Genomic DNA, 18,512 nt, shown 5'->3' on the forward strand with positions numbered 1-18,512 from the left:
GGTTGGGGAACGAAGATCACACAAACTGAGCAGCATGGCCAAAAAAAATTAATTAATTAATTAAAAATATTTTTTCCTATCATCAAAGGTAATGCTCAAAATCCTTCAAGCTAGGCTTCAACAGTAAGCGAGCTGAGAACTTCCAGAAGTACAAACTGGATTTAGAAGAACCAGAGGAATCAAAGATCAAACTGCCAACATTTGCTGGATCATAGTGGGGAAGGAAATGGCAACCCACTCCAGTGTTCGGAGCCTGGTGGGCTGCCATCTATGGGGTCGCACAGAGTCAGACACGACTGGAGTGACTTAGCAGCAGCAACAGCTGGATCATAGAGAAAGCAAAGGAATTCCAGAAAAACACCCTACTTCTGCTTCATTGACTACATGAATGAAGTCATGTGGATCACAAAAAACTTTAGGAAACTCTTTAAAAAAAGATGGGAATACCAGACCACCTTACCAGTTAGAACTGGACATGGAACAATGGACTGGTTCAAAATCTGGAAAGAATACATCAACACTGTATATTGTCACCCAGCGTATTTTATTTAACTTCTATGTAGAGTATATCATGCAAAATGCCAGGCTGGATGAATCACAAGGTGGAATCAAGATTGCCAGGAGAAATGTCAACAACCTCAGATATGTACATGATACCATTCTAATGGCAGAAAAGGAACTAAAGAGCCTCTTGATAAGGGTGAAAGAAGAGTGAAAAGGCTGGCTTAAACTTCAACATTCAAAAAACTAAGATATGGCATCTGGTCCCATCACTTCATGGCAAACAGAAGGGGAAAACAAGGAAACAGTGACAGATTTTTTTTTCCTTGGGCTCCAAAATCACTATGGATGGTGACTGCAGCCATAAAATTAAAAGATGCTTGCTCCTTAGAAGGAAAGCTATGACAAACCTAGACAGTTTATTACAAAGCAGAGACATCACTTTGCTGACAAAGCTATGTATAGTCAAAAGCCATGGTTTTTCCAGCAGTCACGTATGGATGTGAGAGTTGGACCATAAAGAAGGCTGAGGACCAGGACCAAAGAATTGATGCTTTTGAACTGTGGTGCTGGAGAAGACTCTTCAGAGTCCCTTGGACTGCAAGGAGATCCAACCAGTCCATCCTAAAGGAAATCAACCCTGAATATTCCCTGGAAGGACTGACGCTAAAGCTCCAATACTTTGGCCAACTGACGTGAAGAGCCAACTCACTGGAAAAGACTCTGATGCAGAGAAAGACTGAGGGCAGGAGAAGGGGTGACAGAGAATGAGATGGTCGGACACCAGCATCACCCACTCAATGGACATGAGTTTGAGCACACTCCAGGAGTAAGTGAAGGACAGGGAAGCTCGGCATGCTGCATGCAATCCATGGAGTTGCAAAGAGTCGGACATGACTGAATGAACAAGTTTTCTAATTTTAGCTCTAGAGAGCTCTATAAAGTAAATGCTTTGAATTTTTCCATTTTCCATACTGAACTGTAATTTACCTAGCAGTCCTTTGTGAGCAACCAGTGTTTTCCCTTTAGATAAGTTATTCTGTATCCATAGGTTTGTGCTACCAAACATGCTCTGTATAAAGAAAAACAGAGGTGGTTCCTGCCCTGTTCCTGTAGGCATTGAAGATCTAAAACACTGACATACCTAAAACTGTACAAAGAACAGCTACCAAATGTCTCAGATATCTGTATGTACTACAGATATCTACATTAAGAATCTACATTACCACAAAGAACTGAGAAGAATATAATCATCATCCTTGCTCTGTAGATGAACAGAAGTCAAGAAGTTCCAAAATCACTAACTTAAGTTGGTTCAGCCCTAACCAGTTTGTCAATTTTCTACTCTGCTTTTGCAACAGAAAATTGAAACAAGTGAGTTTACACACACAATCAAAACAATCATTAACTGATAAAACCACACAGTTTAGCAGCAATTTTTTATAATCTTAAGAGGGCAGACAAATTTTGTGAGTTTTAATATTTGTAATATATCATTTTGTGAACTGGGATAGGGGTAAAAAAAAAAAAAATTCATTGTATTTTCCTTCAAACCTGCCTAGATGTCCTAAATCATTTCACAATCATTTTTGAAGGGGTGGGCTTTTTTGGGGTGAGGGGGTGAGATAGGTGAGACAGGAATTAGCTGAGAGTAAAAAAGAAAGTAAAACAGTGATTTAGTAAAACCAAGTTCTAGAAAGGTAAAAGGAAAAAATAAAACTGTCTTAATATATAAGAAAACCAAACAACTCAAGAACACAGGGACAGAAAAATAACTCATTGAAACAAAAATTAAGAAACCTAATTATCATTAGATGGAGAGTCAACAAAGTGTTCATCAAGAATGTTTTTCTAGCAAACAGTCTGCACCAAGGTTATAACTGAGCCAACAAGAGATAAAGAAACAGAAAATTTATGGGTAATCCAACTGCTGTTTTTACCAGAATGGTTTATCAAAGAACAAAGCATACTGGCTGGAGTTTATTCCCTTTGGCAGTTATTGTAGTTTAATGACTACACCAATGGTCAAGAAATATAATGGGCAAGAAAGAACGCAAAGATCATAGACACAACTTTAAAGAGCAGCCTTCAGCTAAGTAATCAAAATCCTACTTTTAACTGAATGGGAGGACATAACTTCTATTGAGATATGGGCACTAATGTGTGTTGAGGATCAATATTATGTTATCTGCTGCTGCTAAGTCGCCTCAGTCGTGTCCGACTCTGTGCAACCCCATAGACGGGCAGCCCACCAGGCTCCGCCATCCCTGGGAGTCTCCAGGCAAGAACACTGGAGTGGGTTGCCATTTCCTTCTCCAATGCATGAAAATGAAAAGTGAAAGTGAGGTCGCTCAGTCATGTCCGACTCTTCACGAACCCATGGACTGTAGGCCTACCAGGCTTTTCTGTCCATGGGATTTTCCAAGCAAGAGTACTGGAGTGAGATGCCATCGCCTTCTCCATTACGTTATCTACCTCATTTAATCCTAGTAATTCCATGGGGGTATCATACTAACCCTCTAGTATAGAGGAGAGGATGAAGAACTTCCCCTAAGTCACGTAGCCAGTTAAGCAGCAAAGCTATGATTTATCTGGATCCTAGTATGTCACTCCCCTGTCCATACTAAGTATCTCCCTCAGGACACACTTTTTCTTTCACAAAGGATTTTCAATTACTGCTAGTTTCAGAACTGGACTTACTTCATCCAGCTAAACTGTTTCACCTTATACAACACAGGATGTGAGATGTGTTCATCTTCAAAAACAATATTTCAAACAAAACCCCACAGTATTTTGGCTCTAAGATCCCACTTATAGTCAGTCATCTATTTCTCATCCAAAACAGTACTAACTAAACAGAATAACTTTCCAACAACTGTTCCCAATCTCTCAATAATTTTGTGGATTTTTATATTGTACTTTCAAAGAGTCATTTCATTTTCCCTCCTAACAGCATCATAATGACAACAAAAAAAAGAGTTCTCTTTAGCAAGCACCTGAGTTTGTTCATAGTACCATGTCTCACAGGAGGTTGGGAATAGAAATAGGGGTAGTGGGGAGGGGATATAAGAAAACAGGAGACAGGACACAATATGACTCATTCATAAACACACCTATTCATGTGCAGCGGTAGGTTTCATCACCAACTTCCATTTCAGGTTTCAGAATGCAAATGCAAGGGCCGGATGGTGCTGTTTGAACCAGAACTAGAAAAGGCCTCTAAACCTGACTTCTGAAACAGAAGCTTATGCTTTCCAAACATAACCTTTAATTGGGTTGGCCAAAGTTTGTTCAGGTTCTTCCATCACATCTTATGGAAAAACCCGAACAAACTTTTTGGTCAACCCCAAATTTTGGTTTCCTCTACGTACAGTACTGTAGAGCACACTGAGCACAATGCCAAGTATGTCCAATCTTTACAGTGGCCCTGGGATGTCTTCCTTTTATGAGGGGGTTTTCAGATGATGCAACATTAGTAATCCTTCAGTGACACTGTTATCAAGAGAATCATTCTGGACAAAGTTATCTATAAAACTGAGGTTTTATGGGGCTTAAAAAAAAAGCCTGCTATAAGTTTGATGCTTAGCTTTTAGGAAATGGACAAATCTCTTGGCTGGTACCACTTTTATTTAATATTATTTTTAAGAACATTTATTTGGCTGTGCTGAGTCTTAGTTACGGCACATGGGATCTTTAGTTGCAGCATGTGGGATCTACTTCCCAACCACAAATTGAACTTGGGCTCCCTGTCCTGGGAGTGTAGAGTACTAACTTCTGGACCACCAGGGAAGTCCCAGTACCACTTTTATTTATTTAATAAATATTTACTTATTTATCATAGCACAGGCTCGAGGGCAAGTGGGCTTCAGCAGTTGTGGCACATGGGCTCAGCAGCTGTGGCTCCTGGGCTCTAGAGCACAGGCTCAGTAGTTGTGGCGCATGAGCTTAGCATGTGGGATCCCCTCTGGATCAAGCACAGAAGCCATGTCCACTACACTGGCAGGTGGATTCTTTACCACTGAGCCACCAGGGAAGCCCCAGGACCACTTTAAACAGCATCAAATTACTTTGCAAGCAAAGTAATGATTAAAACCAAACAGTCCATGGAGTAATAATTTTCAGTACTAAGAAAGTAGTACTGGAATTAAAAAAAAAAAAAGAAGAAAGTAGTACTGGAAATGAAGGTGCCTATTTCATATAATCTCTATTGCATGTGCCTACTTCTTAAAAGTTTAAATAAATGCCTAGTTCTTAAATTTTAATGGTAAGACACATCTAGATAATGTAATAGAATAGTATTTTATAATACCTCCATCCTGGTTATTCTAATAAAATTTTAAGACTTAAGTTAATTAGTCATCATGATGTTTTCAGGAATAAATCAAAGACCTATTAGTAATTAAAGTCTGGATGCACCTGAATTTCACATTTCAGTTAAAAATAATACAATGTGATCATATGTTAGTGCTTTTATTAAAGATAGCTCTGATCGGGTATTTGACTAAAAGATTAATTACCACTGCACCAAGACACCTGGCCATGCTACAATTTCCTAAACCTCTATATGAGCTAGAGGAGGATATCCAATATGGGATAAAAGGACAATTTGTCATTTTCTGGGGCTCAGAGGGGTCAATGAATCAATTCCAAAAAGGGAAATGCTTGCCAGCAACAAGCCATCTTTGTTTTCTGCGATCATTTGTATATAAGGAATCAAAATAAGAAGGTAAGCAATTACCAGTTACCTAAGCATGATTTATCTTTAAAAGTACGCTTGGGACTTCCCAAGAGGTCCAGAAGTTAAGACTCTCTGCTTCCACTGAAGAGGGCCCAGGTTCAATCCCTGGTCAGGGAACCAGATCCCATGTGCTGCAACTAGGAGCTCACATACTATAACTAAAGATATCACGTGCTCCAATGAAGACCTGGAGTAGCCAAATAAATAAATATTAATAGATAAATAAGTGACTTTTTTTAAAAAGGAAGGAAATCCTGTCACATGCTACAATATGGTTGAGCTTAGAAGACATTATGCTAAATGAAATAAGCTTGTTGCAAAAAGACAAATACTGTATGATTCCACTTGTATGGTATACCTAAAGTAATCAAATTCACTGAAATACAAAGTAGAATAATGACTGCAAAGGTCTGGGAAAGGAGGGGAAATACAGATCTTAAGAGGTATAGACTGTGTTTCAATTTTGTAAGATGAAAAAGTTTTGGAGATCTGTTGCATAACAACATGAATATACCTAACACTACTGACCTGTTCACTTAAAAACGGTTAAGATGGTAAATTTTATGTTACATGGTTTTTTTCCTAAAAATAATTACTTAGGGACTTTCCTGGTGGTCCAGTGGTTAAGAATCTGCCTTCCAACTCACGGAAAACAGATGTGATCCCTGGTTGGGGAACTAAGATCCCACATGCCACGGAGCAATGATCCCGAGCACTGCAATGACAGGGCCCATCTGCCACATCTACTGAGCCCACGCACCGCAATTAGAGAGTCTGTGCGCCTCAACGAAAGATCCCACATGACTCAACTAAGATCTGATGTAGACAAATAAATAAGAAAAAAAAATCAGTTAAAAAAAAAGCAAACTATATTGCCTTGCATATTCTTTCATTTTAAACAATTTTCCCCTAAAACTACATAAATGCCAGGGATTTAACAGTGACCAAAGAAAAATATCATTAAGCACATCACAAAATTTATACAAATCTCTTCCCTCTTGCCATGGATCTGCTTTTACAAACTTGAGCCAAAATTATAGGTAAAAACAGTTTAAGTATTTAAAGGGCATGGCAACATTTTTAATTAAAAATTAATAACCTGACAATACATGACACAGTACAAGAAGACTAATTTAAATCCAAAATACTGTGGGGCCTATTATCTCATTTACTCTGCTGTAACTCTCATGATTAGTTGTGGAAACTGCATATATGGTTATTTGTTCAGTCATATCCAACTCTTTGTGATCCCAACGATTGCAGACCACCAGCCTCCTCTGTCAGGCAAGAATACTGGAGTGAGTCGCCACTCCACTGGGATCCCCTGCTTCTCCAGGGGATCTTCCCAACCCAGGGATTAAACCCAGGTCTCCCACATTGCAGGTGGATTCTGAACTGGTCCCCCTTAAAATGCATGAAGTGTAGGTAACTATAGCACAATAGCAACTGGAGCTCCAAGAAGGCAAGAGACAATATCATCTGTTCAATGAATTCCAAGAGCCTAACACATTTGATATACAATAAATGCTCAATAAATTTCATTAAACTTGTCTATGAACGAAGCATCAAAGTTAGAACCCACTTCCACTTAACACTTTTGCATCTAATTCTTAAGCCTTGTAGGGAGCAGTTACATTACTAAGTATACTGGTGTTAGTTAAATGCCTATGTAAGTTAACTGAACCATGAGTATTACTGCATTTCTTAACAGCATTTAAGAATAAATAAGGAGGCCATTCAAAACGTAATAATGCCAACAGATAATCCTTTAAAACAATACCAAAAGAAAAAAATTTCTTGACAATATAAAAAATTTTCAAATAGTTTTCAGAGTTACAGGCTTTTTACCTTCTTTAAGACAAATGGGATGAATAAAGATTCAAAAAAAAAAGAAGACAAGTGGTCTGTATACATTTAAAGTACATTTTTCTTCACAAATGCAGGAAACTGCCAAAGAATCCTAAGCAGATTACTTTCAGATGTATCACCAGTAACTGTAAGAAATATTATACATTGTCTGTCTAGGGCCTGGACAAAATCAGGCCCTATACAGTTTCTCCAAGGTTTTTTTTAGGACTTCGCTGGTGGTCCAGTAGTTAAGAATCCGCCTGCCAACCCAGGGGACATGGGTTCAATCTCTTGGGGAACTAGATCCCACATCCTGAAAGGCAACTAAGACCATGCACCACAACTATTGAGCCCCCAAACCCTAGAGCACAGGCTCCGCAACAAGAGAAGCCACCACAATAACTTGCACACAGCAACCTGAGTAGCCCCACTTGCCGCAACTAGAGAAACCCCACACACAGCAACCAGCACAGCTAAAAATACATAATATTAAAAAAAAAAAAAGGTTGTTAAACCATATCCCCTAGTACATCAAGAGATATACTATTTAATCAGAAATATGGGAGTAGAAGGAAGGCACTGAAAGGAAATTTTCAGAATAAAATGGAAAATAGTAGGGACAATAAGGAGAAAGTTTGCTATAAAAACGTCTCAAATCCATCAAGGAAAAAATTAGGTACAATCAGGGAAACATATCACATCTTCCTAGTAAGGGGAAAAAAAAAGGAGGGTTGGGTAATGTGCTGTGCTGTGCTTAGTCGCTCAGTCGTGTTCAACTCCGTGACCCAATGGACTGTAGGCTGCCGGGATCCTCTGTCCATGGAGATTCTTCAGGCAAAAATACTGGAATGGGTTGCCATGCCCTCCTCCAGGGGATCTTCCCAACTCAGTGATCGAACGCAGGGTTCCCCCACTGCAGGCATATTCTTTACTGAGCCACCAGAATAACACTCTCACGCCAATATAACAGCAGACCTTCATGCTTTCAAAAAACTGATTATGAAAATCTCTCACTTCTCTTTTACCATCTTGCTCCTTCCTTCCTTAATGTACTCATATCATTGATTATTTACATTAAATTACAGATTAAATAAATTCAAATTAATAGATCTGGTTGTAACAATTCTGATCCATAACAAAGTTTATAAAAAGGCTGTTGATTTAACCATGCTTTTTGCTTCTTTTTTTTTCTATTTTTTGTCTTAAGTTATAATTTAACTCTTCAAAATAACTGAATTGGGTCAAAAAACAAATCCCTGTTTCTACAAGAGTAGTAGTGTTGTGGAAATGATACTGATCTGAAGTCAAAAGATCTGTCACTGTAAATTTTGTCAATGACCTCTGACAAGTTACTGAATCTTTCTACACCTTAGGTTTCAAAAGAAGAGTATTGGAGGGGATGAGGGTTTCCAACTCCAGCAATCTTCAGTTTAACTGCTATTAACATGGAGAGTCTGGTTTAATTACAATACGTTTGCAAAGAGCTATAACTTCTAAGCAATCCAAACAGTGTCAAGTTAATGAAGAACACATGGAATAATCTGAAAAGCTCCATCTCAATAGCATTTTACCTTATCTGGATTACTTGCAGCAGACATTTGATTTACTATGAAAACCATTAAATTTTTTTTCTCAGAAATGTAGATTTGTTTGCTTTGCTTTTGTTTTGGTTTGGCTGAACCTCGAAGCATGACCAGTGATTGAACACAGGCCCACAGCAGTGAAGGCCCCGAGTACTAACCACTGGACCTCCAGGGAATTCCTGAACATGTAGATTTTTAACTGATTCTCTCATCTCATAAAGGGCACGTCTTTGTCTTGACCTGGGTATTTTATATTTTAACCCCTTCTTCGAAATTGTTAATTATTTATTCTGTACATGTTAAATTATTAATTTTGTATACAGGTATAGGGTGAGAAAGATTCAGAATAAATCAGATAGGTATACCCAAACTTGTCAAACAAGTAATATTGCCAGAGCTTAAAAAACACTGGAACAGAAGTACAAATTCAAATTATAGTCCAGATTTGCAACCAATTCTGAAAGAAGAAACTTTCTTCAGAAACTTTTTCAGGGTCTTCTAAAAGGACCAATTCTTAAAACCTAGCATGGCATTAACAATGTAGTCACAGTATGGACATGTACCTTTTAAATAATGCTGCAGATCTAGTATAATAATGTTAAATGTTAGGAATAATACTATTTTGACATCAGTTCAGTTCAGTCACTCAGTCGTGTCCGACTCTTTGCGACCCCATGAATTGCAGCACGCCAGGCTTTCCTGTCCATCACCAACTCCTGGAGTTCACTCAAACTCACATCCATCAAGTCGGTGATGCCATCCAGCCATCTCATCCTGTGTCATCCCCTTCTCCTCCTGCCCCCAATCCCTCCCAGCATCAGAGTCTTTTCCAGTGAGTCAACTCTTTGGATGAGGTGGCCAAAGTACTGGAGTTTCAGCTTTAGCATCATTCCTTCCAAAGAAATCCCAGGGCTGATCTCCTTCAGAATGGACTGGTTGGGTCTCCTTGCAGTCCATGGGACTCTCAAGAGTCTTCTCCAACACCACAGTTCAAAAGCATCAATTCTTCGGCGCTCAGATTTCTTCACAGTTCAACTCTCACTTCCATACAGGAGACACGGATCAAGACCATCCCCATGGAAAAGAAATGCAAAAAAGCAAAATGGCTGTCTGGGGAGGCCTTACAAATAGCTGTGAAAAGAAGAGAAGCAAAAAGCAAAGGAGAAAAGGAAAGATATAAGCATCTGAATGCTGAGTTCCAAAGAATAGCAAGAAGAGATAAGAAAGCCTTCTTCATCGATCAATGCAAAGACATAGAGGAAAACAACAGAATGAAAAAAGACTAGAGATCTCTTCAAGAATATCAGAGATACCAAGGGAACATTTCATGCAAAGATGGGCTCGATAAAGGACAGAAATGGTATGGACCTAACAGAAGCAGAAGATATTAAGAGGTGGCAGGAATACACAGAAGAACTGTACAAAAAAGATCTTCACGACCTGGATAATCACGATGGTGTGATCACTCACCTAGAGCCAGACATCCTGGAATGTGAAGTCAAGTGGGCCTTAGAAAGCATCACTACAAACAAAGCTAGTGGAGGTGATGGAATTCCAGTGGAGCTATTTCAAATCCTGAAAGATGATGCTGTGAAAGTGCTGCACTCAATATGCCAGCAAATTTGGAAAACTCAGCAGTGGCCACAGGACTGGAAAAGGTCAGTCTTCATTCCAATCCCAAAGAAAAGCAATGCCAAAGAATGCTCAAACTACCGCACAATTGCACTCATCTCACATGCTAGTAAAATAATGCTCAAAATTCTCCAAGCCAGGCTTCAGCAATATGCGGAACCATGAACTTCCAGATGTTCAAGCTGGTTTTAGGAAAGGCAGAGGAACCAGAGATCAAATCGCCAACATCTGCTGGATCATCGAAAAAGCAAGAGAGTTCCAGAAAAACACCTATTTCTGCTTTATTGACTATGCCAAAGCCTTTGACTGTGTGGATCACAATAAACTGTGGAAAATTCTGAAAGAGATGGGAATACCAGACCACCTGACTTGCCTCTTGAGAAACCTGTATGCAGGTCAGGAAGCAACAGTTAGAACTGGACATGGAACAACAGACTGGTTCGAAATAGGAAAAGGAGTATGTCAAGGATGTATATTGTCACGCTGCTTATTTTGACATACCTTCCACAAGAAATATGAAAAATACACTTGTTTTTCAATTAAATGGCAAACTGAAAAATTTCAACTAATTATTACCTATTAATGTTTACCCAATCAGTAACTTACAAAACATTATGTAATACAGCTTTTCTACAGGTGTTCCTCTTACATTTAAAATATTTTCAAGGAGGGACAACAAAACAATTAGAACCAAGAAATGAGCAGAACTACATTTTTAGTGCCAACATTTATATGCTACTTTACAATGTAGAATAAAGAGAAAGGGAGATCTGAGAACAGAACAGATACTAAATTTTTCCAAAACACTAGGCCCCCTTGTGCTCTTGTTATTTAATTAAGAATTAAAAGGACCACATTACACAATGCAATGATATTTAACAATGACGTCATTGACAGAAAGCCACTGGAATAAATAAATAGGAACAAACGAAAAACTCTCAAGACTGTCTTCTCAGTCTTTCCAAATCAATCAAGGCACCCAGATTTTAAAGATCTTTTCTACTTATACTGAACTCATTTAAATTACACTTATAAAATCACACTAAAGAAAGCAAATGATGCTGAAACATTTGATGTTATAGTCAATAGAAGTATATTATTTTAAAATAGAAAATTCTCTTGTATGACCCTTTGCACTAGAATGATAATTCTGGACACATTTAAACCAACTAAACCTACTTAACACTTATGTTCAAATGAACTAGTCTAAAATACAACTCTGTTAACCAAATAGGTCTCAGCAATCTGACCCCAAGTTTAGCGACACTGCTGGCAAACCAACTCTGGTATCGCATTCAACTTAACTTCTAAGAGGAGACATTTTCCTGACCCCAATAAAACTAAGCAGATGTGAAATTTTTATTTTTAGTGTCTGAAATTTGCTTCATGAGTCAATTATAGCTATCAAGGAAATATGTTTTATTCTCTTGCCAAAGCCCAGTCCCGCACTCTTTGTTAGGCAGAACTCCCACGAAGTCATCCAAACTAAGTCTTTCAAAACTGGCCCCTCCTCAACCTTGGGGAAGAGTTTTTTGAACTTAGCCAGGGCTGAGAAAAAAGTCTGAAGCTTGTAGCTTAAAAAAACAAAACAAAACAAAACCCAGAACCGAGATCAGAGCGTATAACTACCAAATGAGAGGAAAAGAGTGTTGATAGAAGAATAAAGGGGACAGGGTGTTAATTTTTAAAAAAAGGAAAAGCTGCTCACTTAAAAAATAACAACAAAAACTAAGAGCCAATAGATCATTCCACATTACCGGGTGGTCCCTACTTCACTATCACCCACCAGTGGCAGAACTGTGAAAAACAGGAATACAGAGATGGGTGGCTGATTTGGGGTCTAAGTTTGTGCCTTTACCTGTATATTCAAGCAAACAAATAAAAGTCAACAAGAGAACTTAGAAAAGTTTTAAAAGATGACTTTTAGAAATAATAAATGTGGAAATTCCCTGGCCGTCCAGTGGCTGGGTCTCTTCAATTTCACTGCTAGAGGTGGGAGGTGGGGGTGTAACGGTTCAATCCCTATTTAGGGAACTAGGATCCTACAAGAAGCCATGCGGTAGGGTCAAAAAAAAAAAGACTAAACCTATTAAGTGACACAGAAGCTGCAGTCTTCCACAACCATTTAAAAATAATGGCTCCCTTTGCAGAATGCTATCTACTTACCTATCTTACAACATGAGTTCATATTAATTGCTCTTTCCACTACATCATACTGCCAAGAGGCTGAATTTTTCTAATAAAATAACTATATACCAGAAAAAGGGGTAAAATGAGGGACTTTGTAGCAGCCAGGCAACAGCTAAAGAGCACTAAGCTTCCAGGAAATGACTGCATTATCTTTCATTAAGGCTGAAGTCAGATCAATTGAAGGGGAAAAAATGTTGCACAACTATGACTAACCAGAAAGGAGGAAACACATATCTTCAAAACCACTATTAACAAAGCAATCTCAACTCTCACAAAATGGCCTTTCAGAGCTTCATTCTCTTCTTAGTGAATGTCAAGCTGCTACTATCTTATAGAAAGGCATGCGTTTTCTAGAGCTCAGAGACCATCAATAACAGCTAGGAAGGTAGCCCTATCCTATGACAAAGTAAATGGCAGACTTCCCCAGACCATGATTTAGCAATGAAAGTGTCTCATAACTGTTCCTTGGAGCTCAAGTTATCAACCGTTTACACATTGCAAGGATCCAAATTAATACTATCTGCAACAATCGCAATAACTTAAGACCAAAGAGAAAACAAACACACAAACGTAGGTTACCCAGAAAGTGTCTAATTTTCGAAGCTGTTAGGTTCAGTTTTTATAAACTTTTCCTATTTCTACTCACATAATTTTTAGTCTATAAACACTTGCCAGCTCTCTAGCCTTAAATTTCAAACTAACAAAAGATATATTTTCCAAAAGATTTTTAACAATTTAAAGCATGTCCCAAGTTGAAACATGACATCTCTTGTCCCAAGTTAAAATTAATAGGTAATGGATGCGCCAGACTAGAACTAACAGCGAGTAGTCTCATAACATACGTTCTTTCCAGTATCTCAAAGTCCTTATTGGGAAAATTAGGCAGGAGTATGAGATGATTCCTAAGGTCTCTTTCAGCTCTAACCTTCTATTTTTAAAATTCCAATTCACTAACAAAATTTCTGTCTGTTAAGGCTCAAAATGTAGTAATTTTAAACATACAAGACTGTAAGAAAGCAGTGAACTTGAGCAGACCTCCCCACCACAGATTTTCCTAAGCTGCAGGAGGCAGGAAATATGGTTGCCTATTTGTTACCCTCTCTTACGTAAGAACCAATCTAAACAGAATGAGAACTCTATAATAAAAGTAAACAACTAACAAATCCACAGATACACCAACAGAAGTAGAAGTTCAGTGGTATTAAACTACTTCTCATCATAATTTCTATATATCATGCCAGAATATAAAGATGCATATGTATCCTAATGTGCTTCATTAAAGATTAGTTCTATCACCATGAAATTTAAAATGATAAACTCTAAATAAATTCCCACCGTTTTAAATAGAGGTTTTAAATTTCAAATTAACCAATACTAGTAAAATACAGTTCAAAATAAATGACTGAATAGTAGTGTCAACTGATTCAACATACATTCCAACATATACATCTCCTTCCTTGACAGTTCTCTTTCCCCCTCAAAGTTCTTACTTCTAATTCCTCTCAATTCCATCTCCCCACTCCACTCTGTGCCCCACTTCTGTTCTCTTCCACCTTTCAACCATACACTAGTTTCAAAGCAGTCTAGAAAGTGGCTCTCTAATCTAGGAAGTATTAGAATCACTACCTAGGAGGCTTAAGAAACAAAACAAAAGAAAATCACCTAGGAAGCTTATTAAAAATACACATTAATACTTTCAAGCTAAGTAGGAGTTGAAAAAATTAAACCTCAAAGGGTAGCTCTTCTAGTTAACTAAAAGATTAACCAGGGAACTTAGTTTGTTGAAGTCCTTTGGAATCCATCAGTTTTCCCCTGCTTACAGTTTGTGAGAAATATCTGATGATTTAATAACTACCCTACAGATAAGTTTATAATCCATTCCTATCAGCAGAGAAGAACCCTCAAGCCAAATAAAGCCCTCAAGGTAAGAATATTTTATATTTTTAAAAGGTTGCAGAAACAAAAAAGTACACATAACTGAGAACTTATGTGGCCCACCAGGCCTAAAATAATTACTATCTGGCCCTTTAAAAAAAAAGTTTGCCCACTCTTGTACTGTAGTACCAGGCACTGAAAGTACAGAGACCCCAAGGACACTGCCCAGAAATGCTCCTTTCTGGACAGATTAACTGAAGAGGAAAAAGTTCCTATTAAGTCAGCTCCAAATGACTTAGAATCATTGCTATTTCTCTAAACGACTTGCCCTCAGAAGCACTGCCCTCAAAAGATTCTACTCCCTCTTCTTTAGACTCAATGGTTTCAGCTGAGATGCTAAGTAGCTCTAGAGATAAATGCACAAGATTTCAAGTCTTACCTGAGGCATTTGCTATCGCCAAGGGCAGGCTCGGAAGCTGGTGGACCTGGATTCCTGAAGCACCCAATGCACTGAGGTTAATGGTCTGGAGGCCAGGCATGGAGGAGAGCTGAGCAGCATTCACAGTGACTGTGCCGGCAGGGATGGAGGCAGCTGAGGCAATAGGTGTAAGGGTGGTATTGCTGCTGCTGGTCTGCCCCAAAGAAACACCCTGCATTGGGGCCAAGGTGATTGTCTGGGCTTGTGGGTTCTGAACTTGGAGGTTCTGCAGCTGAAGAGTCTGCCAGCTGACCTGTCCATTGGGCCCCACTGTTGGTGTCCGGATGATGATGGGGCCAGAGTTTGGAACAGCCTGAAGCTGAAGGTTCTGGAGGGTTTCCTGGGAGATAGCTTGAGTTGTAAAGGTCTGCCCTGACAATGGGGCGGCTTGGAGGGCCTGAAGAGCCTGTCCCCCTTGAACCAGCTGAGGCTGGATGAGAATTTGTTGTTGTTGCTGTGTCTGCTGGTTTTGCTCTCCCTCTTTTTGTTGACTTGCTTGCAGTGAACCTCCAGATGTCTGGTTCTGCTGGATGTTCAGAGTATCAGATCCCTGCAGCCCGCTGACCCTCTGGGGTGTCTGGCTCTGAGAGTTGGTCCCTGCTGATCCGCTGGTGGTGAAGTTCATAATTCCCATGTTGCTGGTGGTAGTAGTTGTTGAGTAGCTATTGGCATTGGTGAAAAAGGAGCTGGAACTGGCTTGTGAAGATACCAAACTGGCAGAACTGATGGCAGTCCCTGAGGTGACAGGCTGTGAGCCACTCTCCTGGGACCCAGAGCTGCTGATCGTGACTGCCTGAGAGCTAGGAGTCAAGGTAGCTGCAGAAACGCTGTTGACAGGCAGCAAGGTGATATTCCCATTCAGGGCCACTGGTACGTTGGTCACATACTGAGTCTGTCCTGAGAGTACATTATTAGCCAGGCCTTGAAGGGGGACAGCCTGCTGGAGTAGGTTTGGCATAGCAGCAATGATGTTGCCTCCACTTCCTCGATTTGTGATGATCTGTTGGTTTGCACCTGGTATGATCTGTATCTGACCTGAACCATCCTGCTGCACTTGGGCCCCAGTGGCAGCAAACTGCAGCTGTTGCCCATCAACGGTCTGGAACTGTGGGATTACTTGATACTGAATATTAGGCATCACTCCAGGTAGTCCTGTCAGGACTTGCTGGTTCTGAAGGTTGGAAGTGGCAGCCACAACATACTGCCCACCGGAGACCGTGCGATTCTTCGAAGACTCACTGCCATTGTTGCCGTTGGTACTGCTGCCACTCTGTTCCTTCGAGGTAGGGGTAGCCCCAGAGGAGGAAGAGATGATCTGCCAGCCATTGGCACCCTGGGAAAGTTGTGTGGCTGTGAGGTCAAGCTCACCTGTGCCCCCTGACTGGCTTGGGCCCTGGGAGTTGTTGCTGTTTTCATTGGGTGACTCAATTCTGCTGCAAGTTGCTGCCAGCAGAGCCAAAGGGGATGGCTGGGATTCCTGGCCAGAAATAAGGGAGAGGAAAGGAGTTACTTTAGTGATACCCATTTGCCAGACCAGGGGGCAGTGTAACAGTGCAAAAGGGGAAAAAAAGAAAAACCCAACCAAACAGAAAGTTGGATCTATCTATACTGATGAAACTCTCATTTAGGGGGATCTCCAAGTCACTTGTCTCTCTGTGCTTACTTCCCTATCTATAAAATGGTTTAGCCCTTCCCCAAAATTTTTTCTGTAAAAAGACAGTCATCTACAGTCATCTAAGGATATTTACAGCCTCTCAGCACCTTCCCCATTCTGTCAGGATCATCACTTACCTGCCCTCCTCCTCCGCTGCTGCTGCTACTGCCTGCGCTGCTGCTTCGAGCCTGAGAAAAGGCACCACTACCATTTCCATTGCCCCCGTTATTGCCACCAACTCCTTTTTCAATCTTCACCACTGCTGTCATTTCATCCATGGAGTGATCTTGGTCTAGAAATAATTTTTAAATAATTTAAAATTGGATAAAGCAAACTTAAAAAGTGAGAAAGGGTAAAAGAGGCTGTGATGAAACAAACGACTAACAGGAAGGTGAAAGGCGCCAGTATTAAAACAAGGATTCGGGGAGAAGGAACAGTTGCAGACCAGTAGGATGTGATCTAGGCTCAGTGATACCAAAACTGGACCTCAATTCTCCCTTTCACAAAATTAAACTCAGAAAACATTGAAAAGGTGCTTTTGGTACAGGAAATACGAGGGTCGGCGGGCATGTTGAAAAAGTAACCTAGGGGGTAAAAAAGGATAGATAAGGCATAAAACATGTGGGTGGATGGAAAGTTTGCTAAAAACTAGGGTCAAAGGAAATGGAGAAAGAAAAAAACTCAGGTGTAAAAAGTAACAAGAGGAAAGGAGGAGAAAGGGGAAAAGAACAGATAAAAAGTTTGGGTGGGGAAACATTTATAAATACTAATAAGGGGCTAAAGAGGTCCAGGGGTTAGAAATCAAGCGATTCGGGGCGGCTAGAGGGCGGGCCCTAGAGGGAAAGGGCGGTTTCGGGGTGTGGGGCGTGGAAAGGGCGGGACGGTAGGGGGGAGGGGTAATTTACGGGGGGAGGGGTAATCTACGGCAGGGGGGGAAGGGAGGAGGGCCTTGGGGCCGGCGGCGACCAGAGGGCGGACCAGGGAGGCGGTTGGCCCGGGCGGGGCCTGCTCTGCTCGGGCCGCCCCCGCGGCTACAGCCCCCGGCAGGAGGAGCCTCAGGCGGGCAGCCGAGTAGTGGGGGGTAAGGCCCGTCCCCCGTGGCCGGGGCGGGCAGGGGGCGGGCGAGGCCACGCTGCCCCCTCCCCCGGGGCGGGTGGCCCATCCCCCTCCTCCTCCTCGGAGGCCCCGCCACTGCCCCTTCTCCCTCCCTTCCCTCCGCCCCGGGCGGGACCAAGGCCGCCGCCGCCGCCTCCCGCCCGCCCCCCCTCACGGCGGGGACCGCCCGGTCAGCCCTCGCGCGCGCCCCCTCACTCCCCTCCCACCCCTAAGCTTGGAGTGGACTCATCCTTACCGCTCATGGTAGCAGCTGAGGGACGAGCTCAAGGGGGTCCTGTCCGGGGGGGTTGGGGGGGGCCAGGAAAAACGCGGACGCTGACGAGGCAAGCGAACCCGGACCGGACAGGGAGGGGGGGGTAAGGAGGAGGGAGCAGCGCGCCACAAGCCCGGCCTAGGCCCCGCCTCTTTACTGCTGCCCCGCCCAATGAGGGAGGGAGAAAGGAGGGACTTGCAGAAGAAAGACGGGCAGATTGCCCAATGCCAAGGCTCGCTTGCTCTCTAAGGCGTGTAAGACAAAGTTGCGTGCGTGGTGTCCGCCCCAAAAGATCGGCCTCTCAGTTTTAGAGGCCAATGAAAGAGGCAGGAAGTGAAGGTGGGCAGGAACTAAAGATGATGGGCTTGGGGAAGAAGCCAGTCAACTGCCAGGCGGGCTCCGTGAGTAGGAGGGATTGGAAGAGCTTTCATTGGAATGACAGAACAACAACCAACCAGAAGCTTGGACGTGCCTGGGCAAAGTCCTAGTGGGAGGAGGTAAGAAGTAGACAGGAATGGGATAGGATGAAGCAGATCAAAACCAATCAGAAATCAGGCGGGCAGCCAGGAAAGTTATGATTGGATTAACACTGAAAAGAGACGCGATAGGACGCAAATTGACGTGTGTAAAAGCCAATCCAACGC

At 41.5% G+C, this 18,512-nt stretch overlaps 1 protein-coding gene across 2 annotated transcripts in view; it reads right to left on the bottom strand.

Moving 5' to 3' along the window:
- SP1 (Sp1 transcription factor) overlaps positions 1–16,786 on the bottom strand; it is a 32,410-nt gene extending 15,624 nt beyond the window's left edge. Inside the window, exons 1-2 of one of the 2 annotated variants that reach the window (XM_068971062.1) lie at positions 16,637–16,786; positions 14,807–16,178 (exon numbers count right to left, since the gene is read on the bottom strand). In XM_068971062.1, the coding sequence (XP_068827163.1) occupies positions 14,807–16,178; positions 16,637–16,777 (1,513 nt within the window). In that variant the 5' untranslated portion in view covers positions 16,778–16,786. Of the gene's footprint in view, positions 1–14,806; positions 16,323–16,636 lie in introns of both variants that reach the window. The other variant, XM_068971061.1, reaches the window with a different exon arrangement.
- Between the last annotated feature and the right edge of the window lie 1,726 nt (positions 16,787–18,512).

Source organism: Capricornis sumatraensis, chromosome 4 (genome assembly GCF_032405125.1).
Source record: "Capricornis sumatraensis isolate serow.1 chromosome 4, serow.2, whole genome shotgun sequence".
Lineage (NCBI taxonomy): Eukaryota > Metazoa > Chordata > Mammalia > Artiodactyla > Bovidae > Capricornis > Capricornis sumatraensis.